This window comes from Schistocerca americana, chromosome 5 (genome assembly GCF_021461395.2).
Source record: "Schistocerca americana isolate TAMUIC-IGC-003095 chromosome 5, iqSchAmer2.1, whole genome shotgun sequence".
NCBI lineage: Eukaryota > Metazoa > Arthropoda > Insecta > Orthoptera > Acrididae > Schistocerca > Schistocerca americana.
In genome coordinates, this window is record NC_060123.1 from 643,197,231 (window position 1) to 643,223,441 (window position 26,211).

General features: G+C 43.6%; 1 protein-coding gene across 1 annotated transcript in view; it reads right to left on the bottom strand.

The window, feature by feature from the left end:
- LOC124616605 (putative odorant receptor 71a) overlaps window positions 1-22,080 on the bottom strand; it is an 88,068-nt gene extending 65,988 nt beyond the window's left edge. Inside the window, exon 1 of the mRNA XM_047144926.1 lies at window positions 21,997-22,080. Coding sequence (XP_047000882.1) covers window positions 21,997-22,080 — 84 coding nt within the window. The remainder of the gene's footprint in view (window positions 1-21,996) is intronic.
- Between the last annotated feature and the right edge of the window lie 4,131 nt (window positions 22,081-26,211).

A 26,211-nucleotide genomic window follows, 5' to 3' on the forward strand; every position in this document is an offset into this window, starting at 1 on the left:
CCCCCCATTAATGACTTAATTTTGTTCCGAAGTTCAACGCAGTTATTGTGCAGCATTATATGTAGTAAACCATTGCACGAAATTTTGAAGAGTTTGCAGAGGTAAAAGTCCATAGTGTATACTTTCCATATAGTCTATTTTAGTTGTCACTAGAAATTTCACAAAATTACATTCAAACGAATAAAATTCATGAAGTAAGACACTTCGATATTCTTTTTAAATAAAGAAAATATTTAGTACTGAACAAGGCTTGAACTCAGAACCTTTTGCTTGGCACCCCTACACTTTAACCATTACACTAACGCAGCTCTTCATTCAATATATCTCCCAACATATCACGCAAAATACCGACAAACACTGTTGGTATGACTATGAATTATTCACGTTTCGTCGAAGTACAATAGGAAATAAACAATGACTGTTGTTCTTTATTGCGAAAAAGCGGTTTGGGAGAATGATACAAACACCTTTCCTTGCTATCGCCTGAATTAGGAGGCTTATTGCTTGTTTGGTTTAATTAATTAATAGAATATGAAGCGATTGTTTAAAGAATGCTTTTCCCAAACTTTCTATAAAAGAAAGTCTGCTATCAAGACACTGCTTTTGCTCAGTTACTTTATTTATGACTGAAGGTTTCTAAAACTGAAGGCACTCGTCCGTGCTCTGCACTGCAATCCAGCTTTGGCAACGTCGTTTTCTGTTCATTGGCTGACTGTGTTTTGTGACATCAGATGCGCGGAACGAACCTAAACTCGGCCGCCGTCATAAATGACGCGCACTTTAGTCATGACACCAGTCGACCGACGCGAATGCCTTTGCTAACAGCACGACATCGCCTGCAGCACCTCTCCTGGACTCTTGACCACATCGGTTGGACTCTGGACAACAGGAAAATTATGGCCTGTCGGATGAGTCCCATTTTCAGTTGGTATGAGATAATGTTAGGGTTCGAGTATGGCGACCACCCCAGGAAACTATGGACCCAAGTTGTCAACAATGCACTGAAGAACCAAGCAGCAGTGGTATGGGCTGTGGTTGTATGGAATGGACTGAACCGTTCGTTGAAAGGAAATGCTTATGTTCGGCTTCCTGGAGACCAGCTCCAGTCATTCATGGTCTTCATGTTTCCAAGCAACGATGCAATTTTTCGTGGATGACGATGCGCCTTGGCAACAGCCCACAAGTATTTGTGATTGGTTTGAAGAACATTCTGGACAATTCGAGCGAATTATTTGACCACACAAATCGCCCGACATGAATCACATCGAATATTTATGAGACATAATCGAGAGATCAGTTCGTGCACAAAATCCTGCACTGGCAACACTTCCGAAGCTATGGCTAAGTATTTCTGCAGGGCACTTCCAACGGCTTGTGGAGCGCATGCCAAGTCCAGTAGCTAGAATACGCTGGGCAAAAGGAGGTCGAACACAACATTAGGAGGTATCCCATGACTTATGTCACATCAGTGTATGTGCCAGAGCTCGGCTGCCCCCAAGGTGGTTCTGCATCTCTTGTCCCCGGATAGGCTGCCCTGATGCGGTGAAACGCTGCTGACACTGTAGAGCATTCTGGATAGTGCCCCAAAAGCCACCACTAGATGCATGAGTGTGTGGATGTGCGAGTGAATGCGAGTATGAAAAAAAAAAAAAACCGCTAGAGCAAGAAAGTAGACGACTTATTACAGAAAGATCTGCCATTCACGGCCTAAACCTTCCTTATTAGGAAGAACTCCTTATCAACATTATTATCTCCAAGAATAAGACCTCCACATTCCACCCACCTCAACAAGAACATTCCCATCGTTCCTAGCCTCGAACTCACTTAAGAATTTCCACATCCCTCAGAGAAGTCACTCCTAATCCCTAAAACCCGGTGTGAGAATGTGTGTTTGAATGTGTGTGTGGAGCCAAAAGTAGCGAGACTTTGAACCAGTACTCGAGTTTAACCATAAACATCTCGTTAGTGCCATGTAAAAGGTTAGTATTCCCCATACATATCTTTGAAAGAGTAGCCGCAAGCTAGGACCTCAGAAGATACCAAGAAGATGACGTCCTTTTGATGAACTGCAACTGCAGTCTATGCAGTCAGTTCGTCAGCCATCTGAAGATGGTAGCCGGCCGCTGGAGCCCGAGCGGTTCTGGCGCTACAGTCTGGAACCGCGCGACCGCTACGGTCGCAGGTTCGAATCCTGCCTCGGTCATGGATGTGTGTGTTGTCCTTAGGTTAGTTAGGTTTAAGTAGTTCTAAGTTCTAGGGGACTTATGACCTCAGCAGTTGAGTCCCATAGTGCTCAGAGCCATTTGAACCATCTTTTTGAAGATGGTAACGTGGTCGTTTGCCGACTTACCGAGCCCGTTGGATACCGATATCCGTGTACTATTTTGTCATAAATTCCCTCTTAAGAAGTTGGAAAATCACATTTCTTCATGCTCTGTGAAATGTTATTTACTGGTTGACAAACACACCTATTGGTCTTTATTTCCTATATATATATATATATATATATATATATATATATGTGTGTGTGTGTGTGTGATATATATATATGTGTGTGTGTGTGTGTGTGTGTGTATGTTCCACATATCCTTCTATACACTGGACTGGTTTCAGCCAAGCTTGGTACACATTTACGTTACTGTCAGGCACCAACACGTGCATTCTCAGCCTACATTCATCCACTATTTGAATATGAGATCACTTAGTGACTTGTAACAAACTTCACACGTAATTTCAAACCCATACGAAATTTTTTCTCGCTAAGAACCCCAACAATATTATGAAAGGAGAAAAGTCAATCGCTTCCTATTTTTCCGCTCGCCATTCTAACTGAATTGGCGACGCATTTTGCAGACCGTATGTGCGTACACAATTGAATGTATCTGCATATAATATCATCGTATACCACATAATTCTGGAGATATGACGTCATAAAGAACGCGATACGTGAAAAACTGCCACAACATGCATGACGTTTCGATTTATCATTTCTTTACTATTAATTCTATTCGTAATAAATTTCGCAGGCAGTATCCACATATACCGCTGAATGTGCCTACAATATTGTATCATTGTACGCAGAGATACCACTGTCATAAGAGGTGACCTACCTGAAAAACTGCGGCTTTAAATTTTTAACTTCATTGCTACTAACTTTATTCGCAAAACATTTTGCAAACGGTAACCACATACGCCACTGAATGTACCCACGAAATTATATCACTGTCCGACACATAGTTGAGGAGATATGACGTCATAAACATGACGCACAAGATCAGACGCTGCGTGGAAGCACAGCTATAAATAAATACCTGCGCAACGGCAGGTTTCTCTGCTAGTACATAATAAACGTAAGCATGGTTTGTCCTCGACTGCCGCCATAAGTCCACAACCCACACCTGTAGCCTTATGCATTGTATGAATTGCTATTCCTCCAACCCTCATACAAGCAAAAAGTTTCGGTTTGGAGCTGCAGGGGTTGGACTCGAAGACATGGGTGTTAAAGTAGCACATCGCGCTGGTGGGCTTCTCATGGGAAGTCGGTGAACCAACTGGAGGGTGAGTGCCAAAGAGATAAATCGTTAGGGAATGTTGGAGAACATGCGTGTTCCAGAACGTAATGGAATCTTCGAGGAGTTTCGAGAATGTTCTACAGTTTTCTTTACCGTTCTCGAGTATTTTTCAATAATCATCTTGTGGTGCAGTTCTTCTTGTTGTCTCCGTGCTTGCTAAGAAAATGGGATGAGAAGTTCCGCTTTATGCAAGACACCTTTTTTCTTTTGTTTCGCCCATACATGTTTCAGCTCTTTTGTGCTATCGTCAGTGGGTTCTATTTTTATTTTTAACTGTAAATTTGTTAACATACTAACATTTGCGTCGTTTACAACATTATGTAAAAGTTACATTTATAACGGGATTGGCGAAAAGTGGGTGTAATCATAAGTAAGATAACTTTTACATAATGTTGTAAACGACGCAAACGTTAATATGTTAACAACAAATTTACAGTTAAAAATAAAAATAGAACCACTGAGGATAGCACAAAAGTGCTGAAACATGTATGGGTGAAACAAAAGAAAAAGGTGTATTGCATAAGGCGGAACTTTTCATCCCATATTTTTCAATGTTTTTAAATGTTCTCGAACGTTTTGGAATGTTCTTGGAGTCCTATAAAGAAATGCATTCTCGAGTGATCTGGCATGTTCTCAGAAAACATACGAAAATAAAGACCAATAGGTGTGTTTGTCTATATATATATATATATATATATATATATATGGTGGTCCATTGATCGTGACTGGGCCAAATATCCCACGAAATAAGCGTCAAACGAAAAAACTACAAAGAACGAAACCTGGCTAGCTTGAAGGAGGAAACCAGATGGCTCTATGGTTGGCTCGCTAGATGGCGCTGCCATAGGTCAAACGGATATCAACTGCGTTTTTTTAATTATAAAACCCCATTTTTTATTGCATATTCGTCTAGTACGTAAAGAAATATGAATGTATTCTGTGTATGAGTTCTGGGTAAACTGTAACATTGTCTGGCAGCAGAAGACAAAATATTTTAGTACAAAATTCAAACTGATGCAGACATTTTGATTAGACTGGTGAACAGTAATATAAATGAAAATACTTTTCGGTGAACAGATGGTGCTTTTCCAGTTGTATTTACATTGCATAGAATACACTAAATTAAGCAAAGATGGGGTTTTAGGAGCTGTGAGTGCAAAAAACATACGAGAATAATAACGCTGCCGATAGCGGCAAATTTTATAGAAAATTGTAATCATATTTATATTAAGTAGACATTATGTGGGTGTGTCTGTCTGTCTGTGACTGTGTCTGTGAGTGTTTGATAATTTAGGCTCCTGTTCAAAACAGAAATGATTCTGTTTGCTTTGGTGATTGTATATTTCAGGAACTTCAAGTATGTATAGTAATTCGACTTTCTATTGTATATGTAGAATGCCGATACTGTGCTATTAACGTGGTCTAAAAGTTAACAGACCCAGCCACACATCTGTAGTTTTGCTCCCTATTAGCTAAAGTGTATATCCGTCTTATATTAGTTGTAGACATAATCATTTTGCTACCTCAGCCATTTCTTAGGTATATCCTGGAAGAGATGTAAGTTTAATGATCAATAAATATAAATAAATACAAGCCACACTACTAAATACATTTCCGCATCATCACCTTTACAACCAGGATTCCCTCATCACCACTTTTGTGTACCGTGCGCCCGATAGCTGAGTGATCAGTGCGATGGAGTGCCATGCAAAGGGGTCTGGGTTCGATTCCCGGCTGGGTTGGAGATTTTCTCCGTTCAAAGACTGGTTGTTGTGTTGTAATCATCATCATCTCATCCCCATCGACACACAAGTCGCCAAAGCGGCGTCAACTCAAAAGACTTGCACCAGACGACCGGTCTACCGATGGAAGGCCCTAGCCACGCGACATTTCCATTTTACTTATGTGTACCAAATACCGCACATAGTTTCATTACAGACAAATTGCCAAATTGCAGCAGACATTAAAAAACGAAGACTGAAATTTTATGGTCACGATCAGAGACGCCCAACAATGACGCTTCCACATAAGATTACGACATATATTGGAAAATTAAAGAATTTACCATTCTACAAACAAGTAAAAATGCATCTCTAGAAACCCTAGATAGAAGCAGTGAAAGTAGTAGATAGGAATGTGTTCAGTCAAAACAAAAACTGTTTGCTAGGACAGCGAGAGAATGAGATTCCAAAGAAAATAGGAACTAATGGGGTGAAGAAAGAAAAGTAGAGGACAGAGAGAGGAGAGCCATAGGGAAGATCAGTAGAATGAGCCTGAAAGCATTGCCTGATTCAACAGGTTTAATCCCCAAATTAATCAGAATCCACAAGCAAACTTTGAGAGGTTGTCTAGGTTGGTTCAAATGGCTCTGAGCACTATGGGACTTAACGATTGTTTGGGTGTATCTTCTGAGTACCATCGCAGGCAAAGAAAAAAAAAGTAAAGCGGCGCACCACGAAGCAATTATCCGAATGACACTGAAATCACTGGAAATGATGTACATATACAGACAATCAAATTACTACACTTTCAGAAAAATTGGATGATTTAATCAAGAAAAAGAGCTTTACAATTGAGCAAGTATGGTCCTTATGCAAGCTGTTATTTGGATTGGCGTTTACTGAGAGGTTTGCTGCATGTCCTCCGAATGGATATAGTGCAAAATTCTGTCCAAATGGAGCGTTAGATCGTTGGTTTAGCAAGCTTGAAGAAAGCAGTAGGATCTCTTGCTGAAATGTAAGCCCAGAACTGCTTTCCGTGAAATGCAACAAAATGATATACAGAATATCGTCGACGTACTGATAAGCTGTAAGGTTGCCGCAGATGACAGGCAAAGGGGTCCTGCTATGGAAAGAAATGGCACCCCTGACCATCATTGATATCACAGAGCCGCATGGCGGGATCACAAAGTGTGGGTGCCACTGCTGTCGTTGGCATCTCGAAACACGTCTTTACCCTCGGATCTCATTGACTAGAGCAGAACAGTCCTCAGCGATGAGTCCCTCTTCGGACTGAGCCCCGATGATCAGCGAGGGCGTGTCTGGAGACGCTCCATACAGCGGTGGGATACCAAACCTGACTGTCGCCTGCTATGCGGCCTGACAGCCAGGAGTGATGGGCTGGGACGCCATTTCATTTTCTAGCAGGACACCCTTAGTGCCATCAGCGGCACCATTACAGCACAGCAGTACATCACAGTATTCTACACCCCATTTTGTTCCCTTCATGCCAAGCCATCCTGGGCTTTCATTTCAGCAAGATAATGCCCACCCGCACGCGGAGAGAGTTCTTTGTCTTCGTGCTTGCTAAGCCCTACCTTGGCCAGAAAGGTCACTCGGTCTCTCCCCAACTGAGAACGTTTGGAGCATTGTGGGCACGGCCCTCCAACCACCTCGAGATTTTGACATCTATCGCGACAATTGGACATAATTTGCCCCGACATCCTTCAGGAGGACATCCATCAACGCTGTCAGTCAATGCCAAGCCGAATAACTACTTGCATGAGGGCGAGAGGTGGATCAACGCATTACTGACTTGCTCAGTTTGCGAAGCTCTTTCTCTTGGAAAGACGACGGATCAATCCCACGTCCGGCCATTCTGATGTAGGTTGTCCGTGATTTCCCTAAATCACTCCAGGCAAATGCCGGGATGGTTCCTTTGAAAGAGCACGGCCGAATTCCTTCCCTGTCACTCCCTAATCCAATGAGACCGATGACCTCACTGTCTAGTCTCGTCCCCCAAACAACCCAACCCCCTCTTTCTCTTGAATAAATCATCCAATTTTTCTGCTATTGTAATAATTTGTTTGCTTGCGCACATACATCCGGCGAATTCAGATTATTCCTTCGTGGTGCGTCGTGTTCTTCGTCTTAGAGCATATCTGGATGCAAGAGACCCACGGGTCCGGGGGATCATTACAGAGTTATTTATTACATTCCGTTTGGTTTTTTGCGCCAGTTAGCTTTGTATCTGTGTTGCTGCAGAATTAGTGCGTGACAGTGAAAATGTTACGCTGTGTGTCTTGAGTCCTTTTACTTGCGATACGTGCTGTTGACGACAGGTACGTCCTCCTTACTCATTCCCCTCAGGTCTGCATTCAGTACTGCTCTGTTCTGTCAAGAGTTTTGTTTTTTCCGATAATGTTAGTTGTGCGTCAACACTGGCACACAGTAGTTTTTCCTGATGAAGAGTTGGCCGACGTGCGCCTCGTCTGTGTGTTCACTGAATGCAATGGAAGAGCGGCACAACGACGCTGTTCCCGCAGCGACGGTAACGGCATCACTGTGCGCTGTGTCGCCTCTGCAGTGTTGCGCCTCTGGGTTGTTGCATTACTCTGTGTTGTGTGGTGTACGTTTTGGTTACTGAATACCACAGGATTCTTCACTGTTGCGAAGCTATTTTCACAGAACGTAAGGTACGATTGCGCGCGAAATGAAAACCGCAGTGAAAATCCGACGAAATTTTGCATAGATGTGCCGGGCAGTGGCTCTAGCGTGTCAAATCACGCCGCTCTTTTCAGTTCTGAGCGGGCAATGAGCACGTGAAGACGCCTAGAAAATAGCGCTTCCCGTGAAGTGTGAGAGCCTGTTGAGAGATTTCCACTGATGTTATGAAGCGCATATGACATAACTGTTATGCGTTTCCTCCCGAAGAGACAATTCTCGGCCGCTCTTGCAGGGGCAATGAAGATGCTCTTGCAGCGTTTTCGATGGGAATTGTTTGATCCTTCACAATACAGCCTGTAATTGGCTCCACCTGAGTTTCATCTCTTGGTCACATGAACCACTGGCTATAAAAATAACATTTTGGCACAGACAGTGATCTGTAGACTAGTGTGAGCGGCGACTATATAGAGAAGCAACTTGAAGGTGTAGCTATTTGTTGCAAATAAAACATTATCGATTTTCACAGTGGTTTCTATTTCACTACCGATCGGACCTTACTTTTCGTGGTATTCTGAGTCATATTCTTGGCATCTTATACAAACTCTGCTCTCTCTCTCTCTCTCTCTCACTCTCTCTCTGTCACACACACACACACACACACACACACACACACACTGTAAGATGGCAAGAACTATGCCCCTTACATGAAGTCATTAAAGATCACCTAACTCACGTTGAGCGAACAGTAGGGCTGAACAAAAATGACTGACAAGGCACAATGCATCTTGTAGAGGATAAGGTATGGACGTATTGGAATAATTAATGCCGCATGATGGTTTTAAAGTAACTCACACGACATGAAAACTTTCTGGAAACGAGTCGATTTACTGGACTCTAGTTTACCCCAGGGAAGCATTTAGAGTCGACCGTGGCCGGCTGGGGAACGGCAAAAGGAAGCGACAATAGGCAGCTTAGGGTGGCTCAAGCTCTGAGAAAGCAGTAACGCGATGCGGCCTCCAGCCGCCTTAAGATGAGTGACAGTGAGTCGGTGGTTGATCCCATGCTGGTGTACAGGGAAGCAGACGGAGAACTTGTACGCCTGTTGATAAATGTCCGTCTTCCCGTTTTCAGTGAAGCATGCGAGTAAGCCGCGCAAAGCTATGGTGGAGCGGTCAACAGAGGCCAAAATATGTGTGTTCGTGACTATAGCAACTTCATGCTGAATTCACGGTCCGCAGAGTCTGAAGTAAATCAGGTGAAGAGCGACAGAATGAAATACGCCGGCCTCCGATGGGAACGTAGGACTGAGGAATTTGAAGTACTTTCCTGGGAGTAAGAATTCCGAAAAAATTGGTGTTTTGTGCAGACGCTAACCTTCATGTGCGGCCTGGGAGGAGCTAAATAGCAGAAGTTGAGAGGAGGGGAAATTTTGTGGGAATTTGTTCACTTCCCAGAGCAGGCATTGGTCAGCGCTGGAAAGCGACACATAATTAACGCGACTTGCGCTGCAATTGGCGTAAGTGATTTTGCTGGAGGGGAAACTGAGGCGAAGAGCGGACTGGCAGAAGTCTCCGTAGAGGTCTTCCATTCCGAGTTTGCCTAGAATGCGGACGTGGCGTTCTTTACTCAGCTTGCCTGAGAAAGAGTGAGCATCTCTGCAGTTTAGGACTTAGCAAATGGAACGATTGAGCTTGGAGATAGGAAGTTTTGGTTCAGCTATGTACTGAGCAAGGTAGCTAGGAGTGAATAGACGAGCGCAGCCTTGCAGCACCACGAGGTCGGCCGACGTCCGCACAACGACACCGCTCCGCCATGTATTCGGTGATATTGCGCCCGCTCCGGCCACTGATTAATTTGTTGGAACACGTTGGCAAAGTTTCCACGAGGGTCTCATGGGCCGTGTATTGTAGAATTCTTCTCGCACTTCGCATTACGCCTGGGTCAGTCGATAGGAATTACTTTTGATTTATCGCGCTTTACTCCACGCAAACGCAATTTATTACCACTGCCTGTTAGGAGAGTCACGTAATGTGATGATTGAAGGTCGTGAGTTATAATAAATCTGTGCTAATCGACTGCATCTGTTTTCAATCAAGTAGTTGAAACCCCAAGTCACTTTCTTAATTAATTTTATGTTCAACATTTGCATCTGGTGTTCAATAGCTGAATATAACATCAATGTGATCAATGTGTACCCCCTTTAATTAAAAGGGATCAATTCTGAATCAATGAGTGTCAACACTGCCACCGTAGTTCAATCAGTTCAATCAGGAGTCACAGGGCCTTATTACTTTCTTTGCATTATGCGACATTCGGGCAGTTTTGCACTCTCTGTTGATCTGTTAGTCAATTACCTGGGGTGAACACACGCCAAAACCAGATAAGTGACGGGTGGAGTGTTACAACACACACACACACACACAACACACACACACACACACACACAAACTAACACGAACTCAACTTAATACCTTAACCCTGGGTTACATACTACTCGTTAAATTTACGATTCTAATACGGTATAAAACAGAAATTTCTGCAGTTAATCTGGTACGTAATATACCACTGGAGATCCAATAAATGTAATTAATTAATGTATAATCTGTAGATTATGTCTTCCGCTGACTAAATTTTTGGAGTAGTAATAATTATCGTACTGGTCATTTTTTTTAATCTCATGGGACTTAACTGCTAAGGTCATCAGTCCCTAAGCTTACACACTACATCATCATCATCATCATCACCATCATTTAAGACTGATTATGCCTTTCAGCGTTCAGTCTACACCATAGTCCCCCTTATAAAATTTCTCCATGCTCCCCTATTCAGTGTTAACATTGGTGCCTCTTCTGATGTTAAACCTATTACTTCAAAATCATTCTTAACCGAAGCTAGGTACCTTCTCCTTGGTCTGCCCCGACTCCTCCTACCCTGTCCGCCGCTCGTGGTCTCGCGGTAGCGTTCTCGCTTCCCGAGCACGGGGTCCCGGGTTCGATTCCCGGCGGGGTCAGGGATTTTCACCTGCCTCGAGATGACTGGGTGTTTGTGTTGTCCTCATCATTTCATCATCATCCAGGAAAGTGGCGAAATTGGACTGAGCAAAGATTGGATAATTGTACGGGCGCTGATAACCACGCAGTTGAGCGCCCCACAAACCAAAACATCAACATCATCCTCCTACCCTCTACTGCTGAACCCATGAGTCTCTTGGGTAACCTTGCTTCTCCCATGCGTGTAACATGACCCCACCATCTAAGCCTGTTCGCCCTGACTGCTACATCTATAGAGTTCATTCCCAGTTTTTCTTTGATTTCCTCATTGTGGACACCCTCCTGCCATTGTTCCCATCTACTAGTACCTGCAATCATCCTAGCTACTTTCATATCCGTAACCTCAACCTTGTTGATAAGGTAACCTGAATCCACCCAGCTTTCGCTCCCATACAACAAAGTTGGTCGAAAGATTGAACGGTGCACAGATAGCTTAGTCTTGGTACTGACTTCCTTCTTGCAGAAGAGAGTAGATCGTAGTTGAGCGCTCACTGCATTAGCTTTGCTACACCTCGCTTCCAGTTCTTTCACTATGTTGCCATCCTGTGAGAATATGCATCCTAAGTACTTGAAACCGCCCACCTGTTCTAACTTTGTTCCTCCTATTTGGCACTCAATCCGTTTATATTTCTTTCCCACTGATATTACTTTCGTTTTGGAGATGCTAATCTTCATACCATAGTCCTTACATTTCTGATCTAGCTCTGAAATATTACTTTGGAAACTTTCATTCGAATCTGCCATCACAACTAAGTCATCCGCATATGCAAGATGCTTATTTTGTGCTCACATATCTTAATATCACCCAGCCAGTCTGTTGTTTTCAACATATGATCCATAAATAATATGAACAACAGTGGAGACAGGTTGCAGCCTTGACTTACCCCCGAAACCACTCTGAACCATGAACTCAATTTACTGTCAACTCTAACTGCTGCCTGACTATCCATGTAAAGATCTTTAATTGCTTGCAAAAGTTTGCCTCCTATTCCATAATCTCGTAGAACAGACAATAACTTCCTCCTAGGAACCCGGTCATATGCCTTTTCTAGATCTATAAAGCATAGATACAATTCCCTGTTCCACTCATAACACTTCTCCATTATTTGCCGCAAGCTAAAGATCTGGTCCTGACAACCCCTAAGAGGCCTAAACCCACACTGATTTTCATCCAATTGGTCCTCAACTAATACTCGCACCTTCCTTTCAACAATACCTGAGAAGATTTTTTTCTGTTTCCATGTTTAAAGATTGGTGTGATTACTGCTTTTGTCCAGTCTGATGGAACCTGTCCCGACCCCCAGACCATTTCAATTATCCTGTGTAGCCATTTAAGACCTGACATTCCACTGTATTTGATGAGTTCCGACTTAGTTTCATCCACCCCAGCTGCTTTATTGCACTGCAATCTATTGACCATTTTCTCCACTTCCTCAAATGTGATCCTATTTCCATCATCATTCCTATCCCATTCTACCTCTAAATCTGAAACATTACTGATCGTATTTTCATCTACATTGAGCAACTCTTCAAAATATTCCCTCCGTCTGCCCAAGGCATCCGCAGGATTCACCAGCAGTTTTCCTGACCTGTCCAAAATACTTGTCATATCCTTCTTACCTCCCTTTCGAAGACTGCTAATTACACTCCAGAATGGTTTTCCAGCAGCTTGACCCATAGTCTCCAACCTGTTTCCAAAGTCTTCCCAATTCCTTCTTGGATGCTGCAATTATCTGTTTGGCTTTGTTTCTTTCTTCAACATAAATTTCTCTGTCTACCTGAGTTCAAGTATGTAGCCATTTTTTGATACGCCTTCTTTTTCCTTTTACAGGCTGCCTTGACTGTGTAATTCCACCAAGCTGTTTGCTTCATCCTATTTTTACACACTACTGTTCCACGACATTCTTTAGCCACTTCTAGTACTGTGTCCATGTATCTTGTCCATTCCTTTTCCAATGACTGTAATTGACTACATTCAACTAACAGGTACCTTTCTGAGGTCGCTTATATGTACTTGTGCCTGATTTCCTTATCCTGAAGTTTCTCCACTCTTATCCTCCTACATATGGACCTGACCTCCTGCACTTTCGGCCTCACAATCCCAATTTCACTGCAGATTAAATAAAGATCAGTGTCATCAAAGAATCCCCTGAATACACGTGTGTCCCTCACAGCCTGATCTGTTATTACATAGTCAATGACAGATCTTATGTTTAAAAACGAAGTTTGTGATTACTAAGCCCATACTGGCACAGAAATCCAGAAGTTGTTTCCCGTTCCTGTTGGCCTCCATATCCTCTCCAAATTTACCCATAACCTTTTCATACCCTTCTGTTCGATTTCCAATCCTGGTTTACACACTACTTAACCTAATTTATCTTACGGACAAACACACACACCCTTGCTCGAGGGAAGACTCGAACCTCCTCCGGGACCAGCCGCACAGTCCATGACTGCAGCGCCCTAGACCGCTCGGCTAATCGCGCGCGGCTACTGGCCATTAAAGTTGCTACACCAAGAAGAAATGCAAATGATAAACAGGCATTCATTGGACAAATATATTATACTAGACCTGACATCTGATTACATTTTCACGCAATTTGGGTGCATAGATCCTGAGAAATCAGTACCCAGAACAACCGCATCTGGCCATAATAACGGTCTTGATACGCATGGAGATTGAGTCAAACTGAGCTTGGATGGCGTGTACAGGTACAGCTGCCCATACAGCTTCAACACGATACCACAGTTCATCAAGAGTAGTGACTGGCCTATTCTGACGAGCCAGTTGCTCGGCCACCGTTGACCAGACGTTTTCAATTGGTGAAAGATCTGGAGAATATGCTGGACAGGGCAGCAGCTGAACATTTTCCAGAAAGGCCTGTACAGGACTTGCAACATGCGGTCGTGCATTACCCTGCTGGAATGTAGGGTTTCGCTGGGATCGAATGAAGGGTAGAGCCAAAGGTCGTAACACACCTGTTCAAAGTGCCGTCAATGCGAACTAGAGGTGACCGAGACGTGTAACCAATGGCACCCCATACCATAACGCCGGGTGATACGCTAGTATGGCGATGAAGAATACACGCTTCCAATGTGCGTTCACCGCGATGTCGCCAAACACGGATGCGACCATCATGATCCTGTCAACAGAACCTGGATTCATCCGAAACAATGACGTTTTGGCATTCGTGCACCCAGGTTCGTCCTTAAGTACACCGTCGCAGGCGCTCCTGTCTGTGATGCAGCGTCAAGGGTAACCGCAACCATGGTCTCCGAGCTGATAGTCCATGCTGCTGCAAACGTCGTCGAACTGTTCGTGCAGATGGTTATTGTCTAGCAAACGTCGCCATCTGTCGACTCAGGGATCGAGACGTGGCAGCACGATCCGTTACAGCCATGCGGATAAGATGACTGTCTTCTCGACTGCTAGTGATACGAGGCCGTTGGGATCCAGCACGGCGTTCCGTATTACCTACCTTAACCCACCGATTCCATATTCTGCTAACAGTCATTGGATCTCGACCAACGCGAGCAGCACTGTCGCGATACGATAAACCGCGATCGCGGTAGGCTACAATCCGACCTTTATCAAAGCCGGAAACATGGTACGCATTTCTCCTCCTTACACTAGGCATCACAACAACGTTTCACCAGGCAACGCCGGTCAACTGCTGTTTGTGTATGAGAAATCGGTTGCAAACTTTCCTCATGTCAGCACGTTGTAGGTGTCGCCACCGGCGCCATCCTTGTGTGAATGCTCTGAAAAGCTGATCATTTGCATGTCACAGCATCGTCTTCCTGTCGGTTAAATTTCGCGTCTGTAGCACGTCATCGTCGTGGTGTAGCAATTTTAATGGCCAGTAGTGTACAATGGTTTAGTAGCAATGTACATTTTCTCCTCTTTAGCGTTCTAGTGTTAACAATAACTACAACTTTCATGTAAAATTTGCTACTGTTATCAACATCATTATTCTTACATGTTCTTTGCATCTGTTAACTCCTAATACCACATCTTTGCTTAGTTCAGGATATAGTGTGTGATGCAAACAGGACTGGAGAAGGAACCCCTGACCACTGAAAGGGATCTACGTTTATATTATTCCTCACCTACGCACTTAAAACGTTCATAATTTTGAGCTTTTTTGTCGTCTGCTGCCAGACTTTTACCCAAAAGTTGTACATATAATACATCCCTGCCTTATTAACTGACATAAATCAACCAGGTGATGTAATCTCCTGAAGTGCATAGTAGAAAGCATAATTTATGAATTCGACAGGTTACAGAAATTGGGATTTGCAATTGATATTCGTAATAGTGGTGGAAAAACTCGCCTAAAATATTAACATTTAATAAAATATAAAAATTGCTACTGTTGGCAGCATCATTATTCTTACATGTTCTTTGCATCTGTTAACTCCTAATACCACATCTTTGCTTAGTTCAGGATATAGTGTTTGATCTAAACAGGACTGAAAAAGGAGCCTTTGACCACTGAAAGGGATTTGCATTTATATTACTCCTCACCTACGTAGTTCAAACGTTCATGGTTTTCAGCTTATTTTTTTGGTCGTGTACTGCCAAACCTTTACCCAAAAGTCGTACATACAGTACGTCCATGCCTTATTAACTGACATAAATCTACCACATGATGTAATCTCCTGAACTACATAGTAGAAAGTATAATTTAACAAATGTAACAGGTTACAGAAATTTGTATTTTAAGTTGCTATTCGTAATAGTGATGGTAAAGCTCACCTAAAATATTAAAATTTAAAAATACTAAATCCCTAAGTTCTTCTCATATTGCATGGGAGGACAAAACATCTGGATAATATTACCTGTCCGCAGCTCGTGGTCGTGCGGTAGCGTTCTCGCTTCCCGCGCACGGGTTCCCGGGTTCGATTCCCGACGGGGTCAGGGATTTTCTCTGCCTCGTGATGACTGGATGTTGTGTAATGTCCTTAGGTTAGTTAGGTTTAAGTAGTTCTAAGTTCTAGGGGACTGATGACCATAGATGTTAAGTCCCATAGTGCTCAGAGCCATTTGAACCATTTTCTAATATTACCTAAAGGAGGACAAGTCTTCGTCATAAAGAGGGAGCCATGGAGTGCAAACATTGTAGGTGAACACAGAGTTTGGGACATACACTACAAATATTTAAGGATTTTCGGTGCAAGTACCACTCTGAGACGAAGAGATTAGCACAATGAGAAATATCAAGCTGCCACAAAGCAGATGAAGGAAAAAAATTGACAGAGCTAAGAAACGATAGCAAGGTGGACAATGCGACACTGATGCTTCAATTATTGTCTGTCATGTTGTGATAGTCATGGAGAAGACTACAGACAAAGTACGTATTTGGACCTGTATGTGGGAGTGGAGAAGATTTTACATGAAATTGTGAGGTGTGTGTGTGTGTGTGTATGTGTGTGTGTGTGTGTGTGTGTGTGTGTAAAACAAGGGGTGGGGGGTCGGAGGCAGGCTCCTTTTAACAAGGCAGCAAACAAAGCCTCCTCATAAAGGCAACCATAGAATCATGTTCCTATGTTTGTTCCTCTGTACCTGCCTAATTCTAAGTGTTTGTAGATCCAAGGGAGAAACAAAAATGGCGTCCTGTGGATCAGAGCATGGAATGTCAGATTCTTTACTCGGGTAGGTAGATAGAAAATTTAAAAAGAAAAACGGATAGGTTAAAGTTAGATATAATGGGAATTAGCGAAGTTCGGTAACAGGAGGAACAAAACTTCTAGTAAGATGAATATAGGGTTATAAATACAAAATATAAGGGTAATACGCAAGTAGGTTTAATAATGAATAAAAAATAGGAACGTGGATAAGCTACTATGCAGAGAATAGTAAACGCATTATTGTAGCCAAGATAGACATGAAGCTCACGCCTACCACACTAGTACACGTTTATATCGAAATAAGTTACGCAACTGATGAAGAGCCTGAAGAAATGTATGATGCGATAAAAGGAATTATTCAGGTAGTTAAGGGGGACGAAAATTTAATAATCATGGCGGACTGGAATTCGATAGTAGGAAAAGGAAGAGAAAGAAAAGTAATAGGTGAATATGGACTGGGTGTAAGGAATGAAAGAGGAAGCCACCTGGCAGAATTTTGCACAGAACACAATTTAATCATAGCTAACACTTGGTTTAAGAATCCTGAAAGAAGATTGTATACGTGGAAGAGGCCTGGAGACACTGGGAGGTTTCAGATAGATTGTATAATGGTAAGACAGAGATTTAGGGACCTGGTTTTAAATTTTAAGACATTTCCAGGAGCAAATGTAGACTCTGATCCTAATTTACTGGTTATGAACTGTACATTAAAACTGAAGAAACCGCAAAAAGGTAGAAATTTAAGAAGATGGTAGCTGGATAAATTGAAAGAACTAGAGGTTGTAGAGAGTTTCAGAGAGAGCATTAGGGAACGATTGACAAGAACAGGGGAAAGAAATACAAAGAAGAATAATGGGTAGTTTTGAGAGATGAAATAGTGAAGGCAGCAGAGGATCAAGTAGGTAAAAAAACGAGGGCTAGTAGAAATGTTTGGGTAACAGAAGCGATATTGAATTTAATTGATGAAAGGAGAAAATATAGAAATGGAGAAAATGATGCAGGCAAAAATGAATACAAACGTCTCATAAATGAGATCGACAGGAAGTGAAAAATGGCTAAACAGGGAAGGCTAGAGGGAAAATGTAAGGATGTAGGGGCATATATCACTCGGGGTAAGGTAGATACTGCCTACAGGAAAATTAAAGAGACTTTTGGAGAAAAGAGAACCACCTCTATGAATATCAAGAGCTCAGATGGAAAACCAGTGCCAAGTAAAGAGGGGAAAGCAGGTGGAAGGAGTATATAGAGGGTGTATACAAGGGCGATGTACTTGAGAGGAATATTATGGAAATGGAAGAGGACGTAGATGAGGATGAAATGGGAGATATGATACCGCGTGAAGAAATTGACAGAGCACTGAAAGACCTGAGTCGAAATAAGGCCAAGGGCGTAGACAACATTTCATTACAACTACTTATAGCCTTGGGTGAGCCAACCATAGTGAGAAAGATGTATGAGACAGGTGAAATACCCCCCGACTTCGATAAGAATATAATAATGCCAATCCCAAAGAAAGCACGTGTTGACAGGTGTGAAAATTACCGATCTATCAGTTTAATATGCCACGGTTGCAAAATACTAACACGAATTCTTTACAAACGAATGGAAAAACTGGTAGAAGCCTGCCTCGGGGAAGATGTGTTAGGTTCTATAGAAATGATGGAACACGGGGAGCAATACTGACCTTATGACTTCCCAAAGAAGATAGGTTAAGGAAAGGCAAACCTACGTTTCTAGCATTTGTTGACTTAGAGGAAGCTTTTGACAGCATCGACTGGAATACCCTCTTTCAAATTCTAAAGATGGCGGGGATAAGATACAGGGAGCGAAAGACTATCTACAATTTGTACAGAAACCAAATGGCAGTCATAAGAGTCGAGGGACATGAAAGGGAAGCAGTGGTTGGGAAGGGAGTGGGACTGGGTTGTAGCCTTTCCCCGATGCTATTCAATCTGTATATTGAGCAAGCAGTAAAGGAAACAAAAGAAAAGTTCGGAGTAGGTATTAAAATCCATGGAGAAGAAATAAAATGGCTCTGAGCACTATGGGACTCAACTTCTGAGTTCATCAATCCCCTAGAACTTAGAACTACTTAAACCTAACTAACCTAAGAACATCACACACATCCATGCCCGAGGCAGGTTTCGAACCTGCGACCGTAGCGGTCCCGCGGTTCCAGACTGTAGCGCCTAGAGCCGCACGGCCACTCCGGCCGGCAAGAAATAATAGCTTTGAGGTTTGCTAACGACATTATAATTATGTCAGAAACTGTAAAGGACCTGGAAGAGCAGTTGAAAGGAACGGACAGTGACTTGAAAGGAGGATTATGATGAACATCAACAAATGCAAAACAAGGTTAATGGAATGTAGTCAAATTAAATCAGATGACGCTGAGGGAATTAGATTAGGAAATGAGACACTTAGATGAGTTTTGTTAACTGGGAAGCAAAATAACTGATGATGGTAGAAAGGATACAAAATGTAGACCGGATATGGCAAGGAAAGCGGTTTTGAAGAAGAGCAATTTGTTAACATTGAATACAGATATAAGTGTCGCGAAGTCCTTTCTGAAAGTATTTGTATGGATTGTAACTATGTATGGAAGTGAAACATGGACGATAAATAGTTTAGACAAGAAGAGAATAGAAGCTTTCGAAATGTGGTGCTACAGAAGAATATTGACGATTAGATGGGTAGATCACGTAACTAATGGGGAGGTAGTGTATAGAATTGGGGAGAAGAGGAATTTGTTTCACAACTTGGCTCTAAGAATGAATCGGTTCGTAGGACACGTTGTGAGGCATCAAGAGATCACCAATTTAGTGTGGGAGGGAGGGAGACCAAGAGATCAGAAAGATGTAGGCTGCAGTAGTTACTCAGAGATGAAGAGGCTGGCACAGGATAGAGTGGCTTGGAGATCTGCATCAAACCAGTCTCTGAACTGAAGACCACAACAACAACGTGAATCCAAGATCAACCACAATAGTTTTCTGTAATCCTCATCGTCCTCAACCTGGTTCTAGTGAGAGCCTTTTAGATTGCACTCCACAGCACTCCTCCATCGATCGCGTTCCACAGCCAGCTGTCACTCAGGACGTGAAACAATTGATTATTTAATGAAAAAAAGCAAGGAATTAATATGTTGATGCGCATATTCACGTTATTTATTGCGTAACATTTTATTTTATTCCCTTAAGCTGACCAAAGAATGCATATACAGCGATTTTCCTCATCTTAAATAGTTGTCAAATGCTTTCAAAGCTACATTTTTGAATTAGAGAGAACAGAGCGAAGAAAAAGTTTCTAGAACCGGTTTGAATGAAAGTGTAAGTGCATAAATATTAAAAGCTAATATTTTTGAAAACGAATGAAACAGTTGGTAACAAAAAATTGTTGCTTCTCTTTGTTTTTGTAAAAATTTAAACGCAAAAACTGTCTTTTTGCAGTCGCTTTGTGTGAGACGTCTGCTGATGGGAATGTTTGTGAAGTTGATAGAGAATATTTCAAATTTCCTTTACTTCGCGTCTATGGTCACAATTTTTATTTATTTATTTTTGTTTTTCATGAGACTGCCGGTTTCGGTCCACAATGACCATCTTCAGATCTGCAGAAAAATATGGAAAGAAACACAAATACAGTAACAGATTGTCTACAGTTTAAGACAATAAAATAGACCATAATGAAAGGTACTACATACATGCCTGGCGGAGTGGCCGAGCGGTTCTAGGCACTACAGTCTGGCACCGCGAGACCGTTACGGTCGCAGGTTCGAATCCTGCCTCGTGCATGGATGTGTGTGATGTCCTTAGGTTAGTTAGGTTTAAGTAGTTCTAAGTTCTAGGGGACTCATGACCCCAGAAGTTAAGTCCCGTAGTGCTCAGAGCCATTTGAACCAATTTTTTTTTTAATGTATACATGTGCATTTGTGCGCTTTAAATATGAAGAGGCACACCTGTTTTATAAACACATGTTCGAATATAGTGCCATAGTGGGATTGTCAAATGCTAAACACAAAATCAGCACCATCATCGTCAAATATATATAAATAATAGCATATGCAAGAAGCATCTTGACAGCAGTACTACTGTTCAAAACAAACTGCAGTACTGTAGCCAAAAATGTTTGTGTTGCAAGTTCACCAGATGTAGATGTTTTAGGCACACGCACATTCTTCAGTGATTAATTGTACCACCTAAAATAAAGGGAGATGCAACCGGTAAAGTCTGTAATCGGCTTATAGGGTGTAAGGTGGAATGTGTAAGCCGATTACATTGAAGAATATGTGTATACCTACAGTAGCGACATCTGATGAATTTGCAGCACAAAAATTTTGTGGCTACTGTACGGCAGTTTGTTTGAAACAGTAGTACTGCTGACAAGATGACTCTTGCATATGCTGTTATTTACATGTATTTGACGATGCTGGTGCTGATTTCGTGTTTATTATTTGACGATGCCACTATGGCACTATATTAGGACATATTTTTATAAAACAGGTATGCCTCTTCATATTCAAAGCACACAAATGCTTATGTATGTCATTAGTACTTGTCATTGTGCCTATTTTATTGTTTTAAGCTGTAGACAATCTACTAGCGTATTTGTGTTTTTTCCCATATTTTGCTGCAGATCTGAAGATGGCCATTGTAAACTGAAACCGGTAGTCTGTTGGCAAAAACATTTGTGACTATAGACGTGAAGTAAAAGAAATTTATTGTATATTCGGGGTCATTGTTTCATTCGCAACAGTGTCGTAGCTTGTAGAACTTGCCAGGGTAGCTGAGAGTGCTAACCTGCTGCTTCCTGGACTCAGGTAGACGCGCCGGCCCCAGATCGAATCCGCCCGCCGGATTAACGACGAGGGCCGATGTGCCGGCCAGCTTGGATGTGGCTTTTAGGCGGTTTTCCACATCCCGCTAGGTGAATACCGGGCTGGTCCCCATGTTCAGCCTCAGTTACACCTGAACACTTTCGCACAATTCCACGGATTACACTCGACGCAGACAGTTGGGGTACACTAATTCCGTTCCGGGGGGTGCGGGGTGGCGGCAGGAAGGGGATCCGGCCACTCCTTAAACATTAACCTGCCAAATCCGATTAATGATGGCTGACCCTGCGTACCTGCGGGACAAGGCTCAAGCGATAGATAGTGTCGTAGCTTGTAGGGAATATATCTTCATACGTCCTATAACACTAATACTTCTAATCAATAAAATGCAGTCTTACATCAGAAGAACATCAACAACAGGTAATACCACTGGATCTAACGTTGTCATCAAATTAAATACTACTGCATAGCCTGGAAAGAGCAGTGAGTAGTGTGTGCCTAGCGAGCCGAGGTGGCTTGTGGCGCCCCACCTGGAGAATGTAGAAGAGCGTGACGCCGTTGGACTGTGCCCGCGGGCGGGCGCCCCTGGAGTCTCGCTGGTAGCGGCGCCGCATCTCCAGCAGGAGGGCGAGCAGCAGCTGCATGCGGCCGCGCTGCCCCATGAACGACCAGATCTGCAAGGCAGCCCACACTCGGGTGAGACTAGCACGTCTAGTGATAGGCTACTGCACAACACCGGCACAGGTCCCTGCACCGCGTCTGATCAGCTTCCCAATCTGCACGACTGGTGTCGTCGTGGAAAACACACACGTAAGTTATATGAAAGCGTGGTGACATATCTTTTGTACATGTCCGAAAGAACAGACACCACACATTCATCTAATTGATTCACCTCGATGGGCAATGAATCCACAACATTCAGGGCGGATGCAAAATATCGTTCGACCTCCTAGCGGGCACAGAGGATACGGACGGATACGGTGGTTAGGTGGCTATAGGTGGGAATGTGGGTCGGCCTGGGAGCGTGCCGAGACAGTCGGTGCATTTGTGATGAACACCGTGTCTGGAAGGCGCAGTGGTTAACACAACTGGCTAGTAAGCAGGAGATCTTGAGTTCGAGTCCCCGACCAGTAGATTTCTTCTCTCCTCGCCGCCGATTCCGCACAAAGTCCTAATGCAGCTCCACCTTCAATTTACATAATAAGCAAAGAGGCACCATGTTTGAACTAAACTTTATGGCAGATTGAAACTGTGTAGCGGACTGGGACCCTCACCTTTTGCAGGTAAGTGCTCTACTGACTGAACTATCAGAGCATGGCTCGCCACCCACCTGCACAGCTTTACTTCAGCCAGTACCTTTCCTCCTACGGGTGATATCCAAAATAATGTCAACAAGTGGTAGCAATGGGGTATTTGTGTTTGACGGTCAGCAACGCAGGTAAGGCACATGCTCGCTGGACTGTACTTGTTCAGTACAGACTAGGCAGCAGTGCAGGTTGTTTACGAGTAGTGTACACTTCGTTCAAATGGTTCAAATGGCTCTGAGCACTATGGGACTTAACTTCTGAGGTCATCAGCCCCCTAGAACTTAGAACTACTTAAACCTAACGACATCGCACACAACCATGCCCGAGGCAGGATTCGAACCTGCGACTGTAGGGGTCGCGCGGTTACAGACTGTAGTGCCTAGAACCGCTCGGCCACCTCGGCCGGCGCACACTTCATATTTGCATTCAGAGGCCGTGGTAGACGGGCTACGGAAGGCCTAACAGAGGGCGAAGAGGGCAGATTGTGGGGCCCGGTTAGCTGGAGCATCAGTAATCAAGGTAGCCACCTTATTGAATGTTTCAAGAGCAACTGTTTCAACAGCCATGACTGCCTACACAAAACATGGAAATACAGAGTCGTCTAAACGTAATAGTAGGCGCAAATCAGAACTAAATGACAGAGATCGTCATACGATAACGCGAATTGTGTCAAAACAACACAAAACTACGGCGAGACCCCGTATCTATCGACAATGTCCACCGAGAACTCTTTGGCCGGCCGCGGTGGTCTCGCGGTTCTAGGCGCGCAGTCCGGAACCGCGCGACTGCTACGGTCGCAGGTGCGACTCCTGCCTCGGGCACGGATGTGTGTGATGTCCTTAGGTTAGTTAGGTTTAAGTAGTTTTAAGTTCTAGGCGACTGATGACCTAAGATGTTAAGTCCCATAGTGCTCAGAGCCACAACTAGCGAGAAGTCCATAAAGCGAATATTCGTGGTCGAGCTGCTATACCGAAACCATTAGTGACGACAACCAACCCAAAGAAGCGTAAAACATGGTGTCAGGGCCGGCCGGAGTGGCCGAGCGGTTCTAGGCGCTACAGTCTTGAACCGCGCGACCGCTACGGTCGCACGTTCGAATCCTGCCTCGGGCATGGGTGTGTGTGATGTCCTTAGGTTAGTTAGGTTTAATTAGTTCTTAGGGGACTGATGACCTCAGAAGTTAAGTCCCATACTGCTCAGACACATTTGAACCATGGTGGCAGGAGCATAAATCATGGACGGCTGAGCAGTGGACACACGTCATACAGTCCAAGGAGTCACCGTTTTCGTTATTTCCAACACCAGGCCGGGTGTGCGTTAGGAGAACGCCAAAAGAAGCCTACAATCTTGATTGTTAGAGTCCAAAGCTTAAGGATGGATGGGGAAGTGTGATGGTGTGGGCAGCCATATCATGATATTCATTACTCTCGAAGGATGTGTTACACTCAACGATTATGTGCACCCCATCATTCGAATATTTTCCCCGAGCAATAGTGCCATATTTCAGGTGATAATGCACCAATCCACACAGCCAGAGTAGTATAATCGTGGTATGAGGAGCATGCAACTGAACTGCAGCGTCTTCCCTGGCCAGCACAGTCCCCGGAGTTGAACATTATCGAACCTAAAGAGGTAGAAGAGGTTCTGATAGTTGAGTGGCATAACATTCCATCATTATATGCCAGTATTCCAAGAAGAATCGCAGCTGTATTATGGGCAAATGAAGGTCCAACTCTTTGCTAGTAAACCATTCCCAAGTAAGTACAGGTGTTCACATTATTTTGCCTATCCCCTGTACCTTCTTCATAATATCCTTTCTTCCAGGAGTATTAGGCTCACAAGGTATGTAACCCAACTTTTGTGAATTGAAAGGTAGGAAAGTAGGTGCCAGTGAAAGTCAAGCTGATGGTAGGTCGTGAATCGTGACTGGATAACTCAATGAGAAGAAGACTTGTCTGTGAAAAGCAAAGGTCCCAGGTTCCAATCCCAGCCTGCTGCTCAGTTTTAATCTGGCAGTAGCTTTCAAATCCGTCCGCATACTGCTGCTGGAAACTAGTTTTAATGTCAGGTGCTGCGATTGCTCTCAAAATGGTGCGAATGCCGGTTCTTGAGTGGGAATTATACACGAGGCATGAACACACGAGTGAAAGGTTTGGAAGTCACAATCCCTATTTGCATATGGTGCACTGGTAAGGCTCTGGTGAATTTTATTGTGATTGTGAGTGTTAATTCCGTGACTGTGGAATCCAGCGGACCAAGATCTGATTTTTACAGTGCAAACACGATAAACATCTACCTCTACTTTCAAATCTCTGCCTTGTCGCTCTATGGTTGCACCCACCACGCTGCATGAAACATGTAAAATAATATCGGCAGGTACTAGAAGAACACAAAGAGATCCTCCAGGCTTCCATCCGAGAAGAAATAATGTTAAGTCTACTGAAAAATCAATCTATTAATTCTATCTCACGCAACGTAAAATACATTTCTGTTGCTGCCTTCTCGTAAGCCCTATACCTATCCTAGTCCGCTACAGTAAGCACTAAACCGGATAAGCCACGAATTGTTTATGAGATGAGCAGACCATGAAACATCATCGTGGCAATGTTGTGAATTATCGGAGTGAAAACCAGGTTGCGTCGCAGGCCACGAGACTTCACAACAAGTGTTTTGTGTGACCAGTGTCCTCTCCTGACCCACTCACATAACGAGTGACATGTCTCCCAATCCGGGTGCAATTGTCAGCGATTCAGGGAGCGGGACTATGTACTCTCTGACACAACCGGCGGCGCCGCATACTTGCAGCAGGCAGCCCGCACTCAGCAACTATCTTGAGGCGCACCCCCCCCCCCCTCCCCCGCCACTCCCCCCTACCGCCTTCCAATGGTCTTCAGAAGAACAATAAAGATGCTCATTTTGGGACAACAAGGCAGTGTAGTATTCATCCCTGCATGATTAGCGGATACATGCCCAGTATCATTATACTGGTAACCTACGCTGTGGACTTGGCCTAAGTTCGATGTTTGTTTTTCATTGGGTTTCTCACAGCGTTACAACTGACTTGGACCCTTCACCAAGACTTTCAGGTACTTCACAGTGTCCATCCTTAGCTGCGCCACAGCCAGCCAGAAGCTTCTATTGTGAATCGAACTCCTAATGCGTACAGAACATACAGCTATAGGCCGATTAAAATTACTTGAGAGCCGAAGTCCGTCACTATATCAGTGTTGCCAAAAACGGTTGCCGCTCAGTTAAAGATGACACAGTTGGTCACGTCACAAACGCTGAAGGTCCGTTCATGTAACGCTGAGCTATGTTGGAAGCGGCTGCAGTCGGATACGGCGGGAACGCCAACTGATTTCCAGTGACCAATCACTGAACTGCAGCATACGAGGTGTTTCTTAGCCTTGAATTTAGAATCATGCCCTAACCTTATTA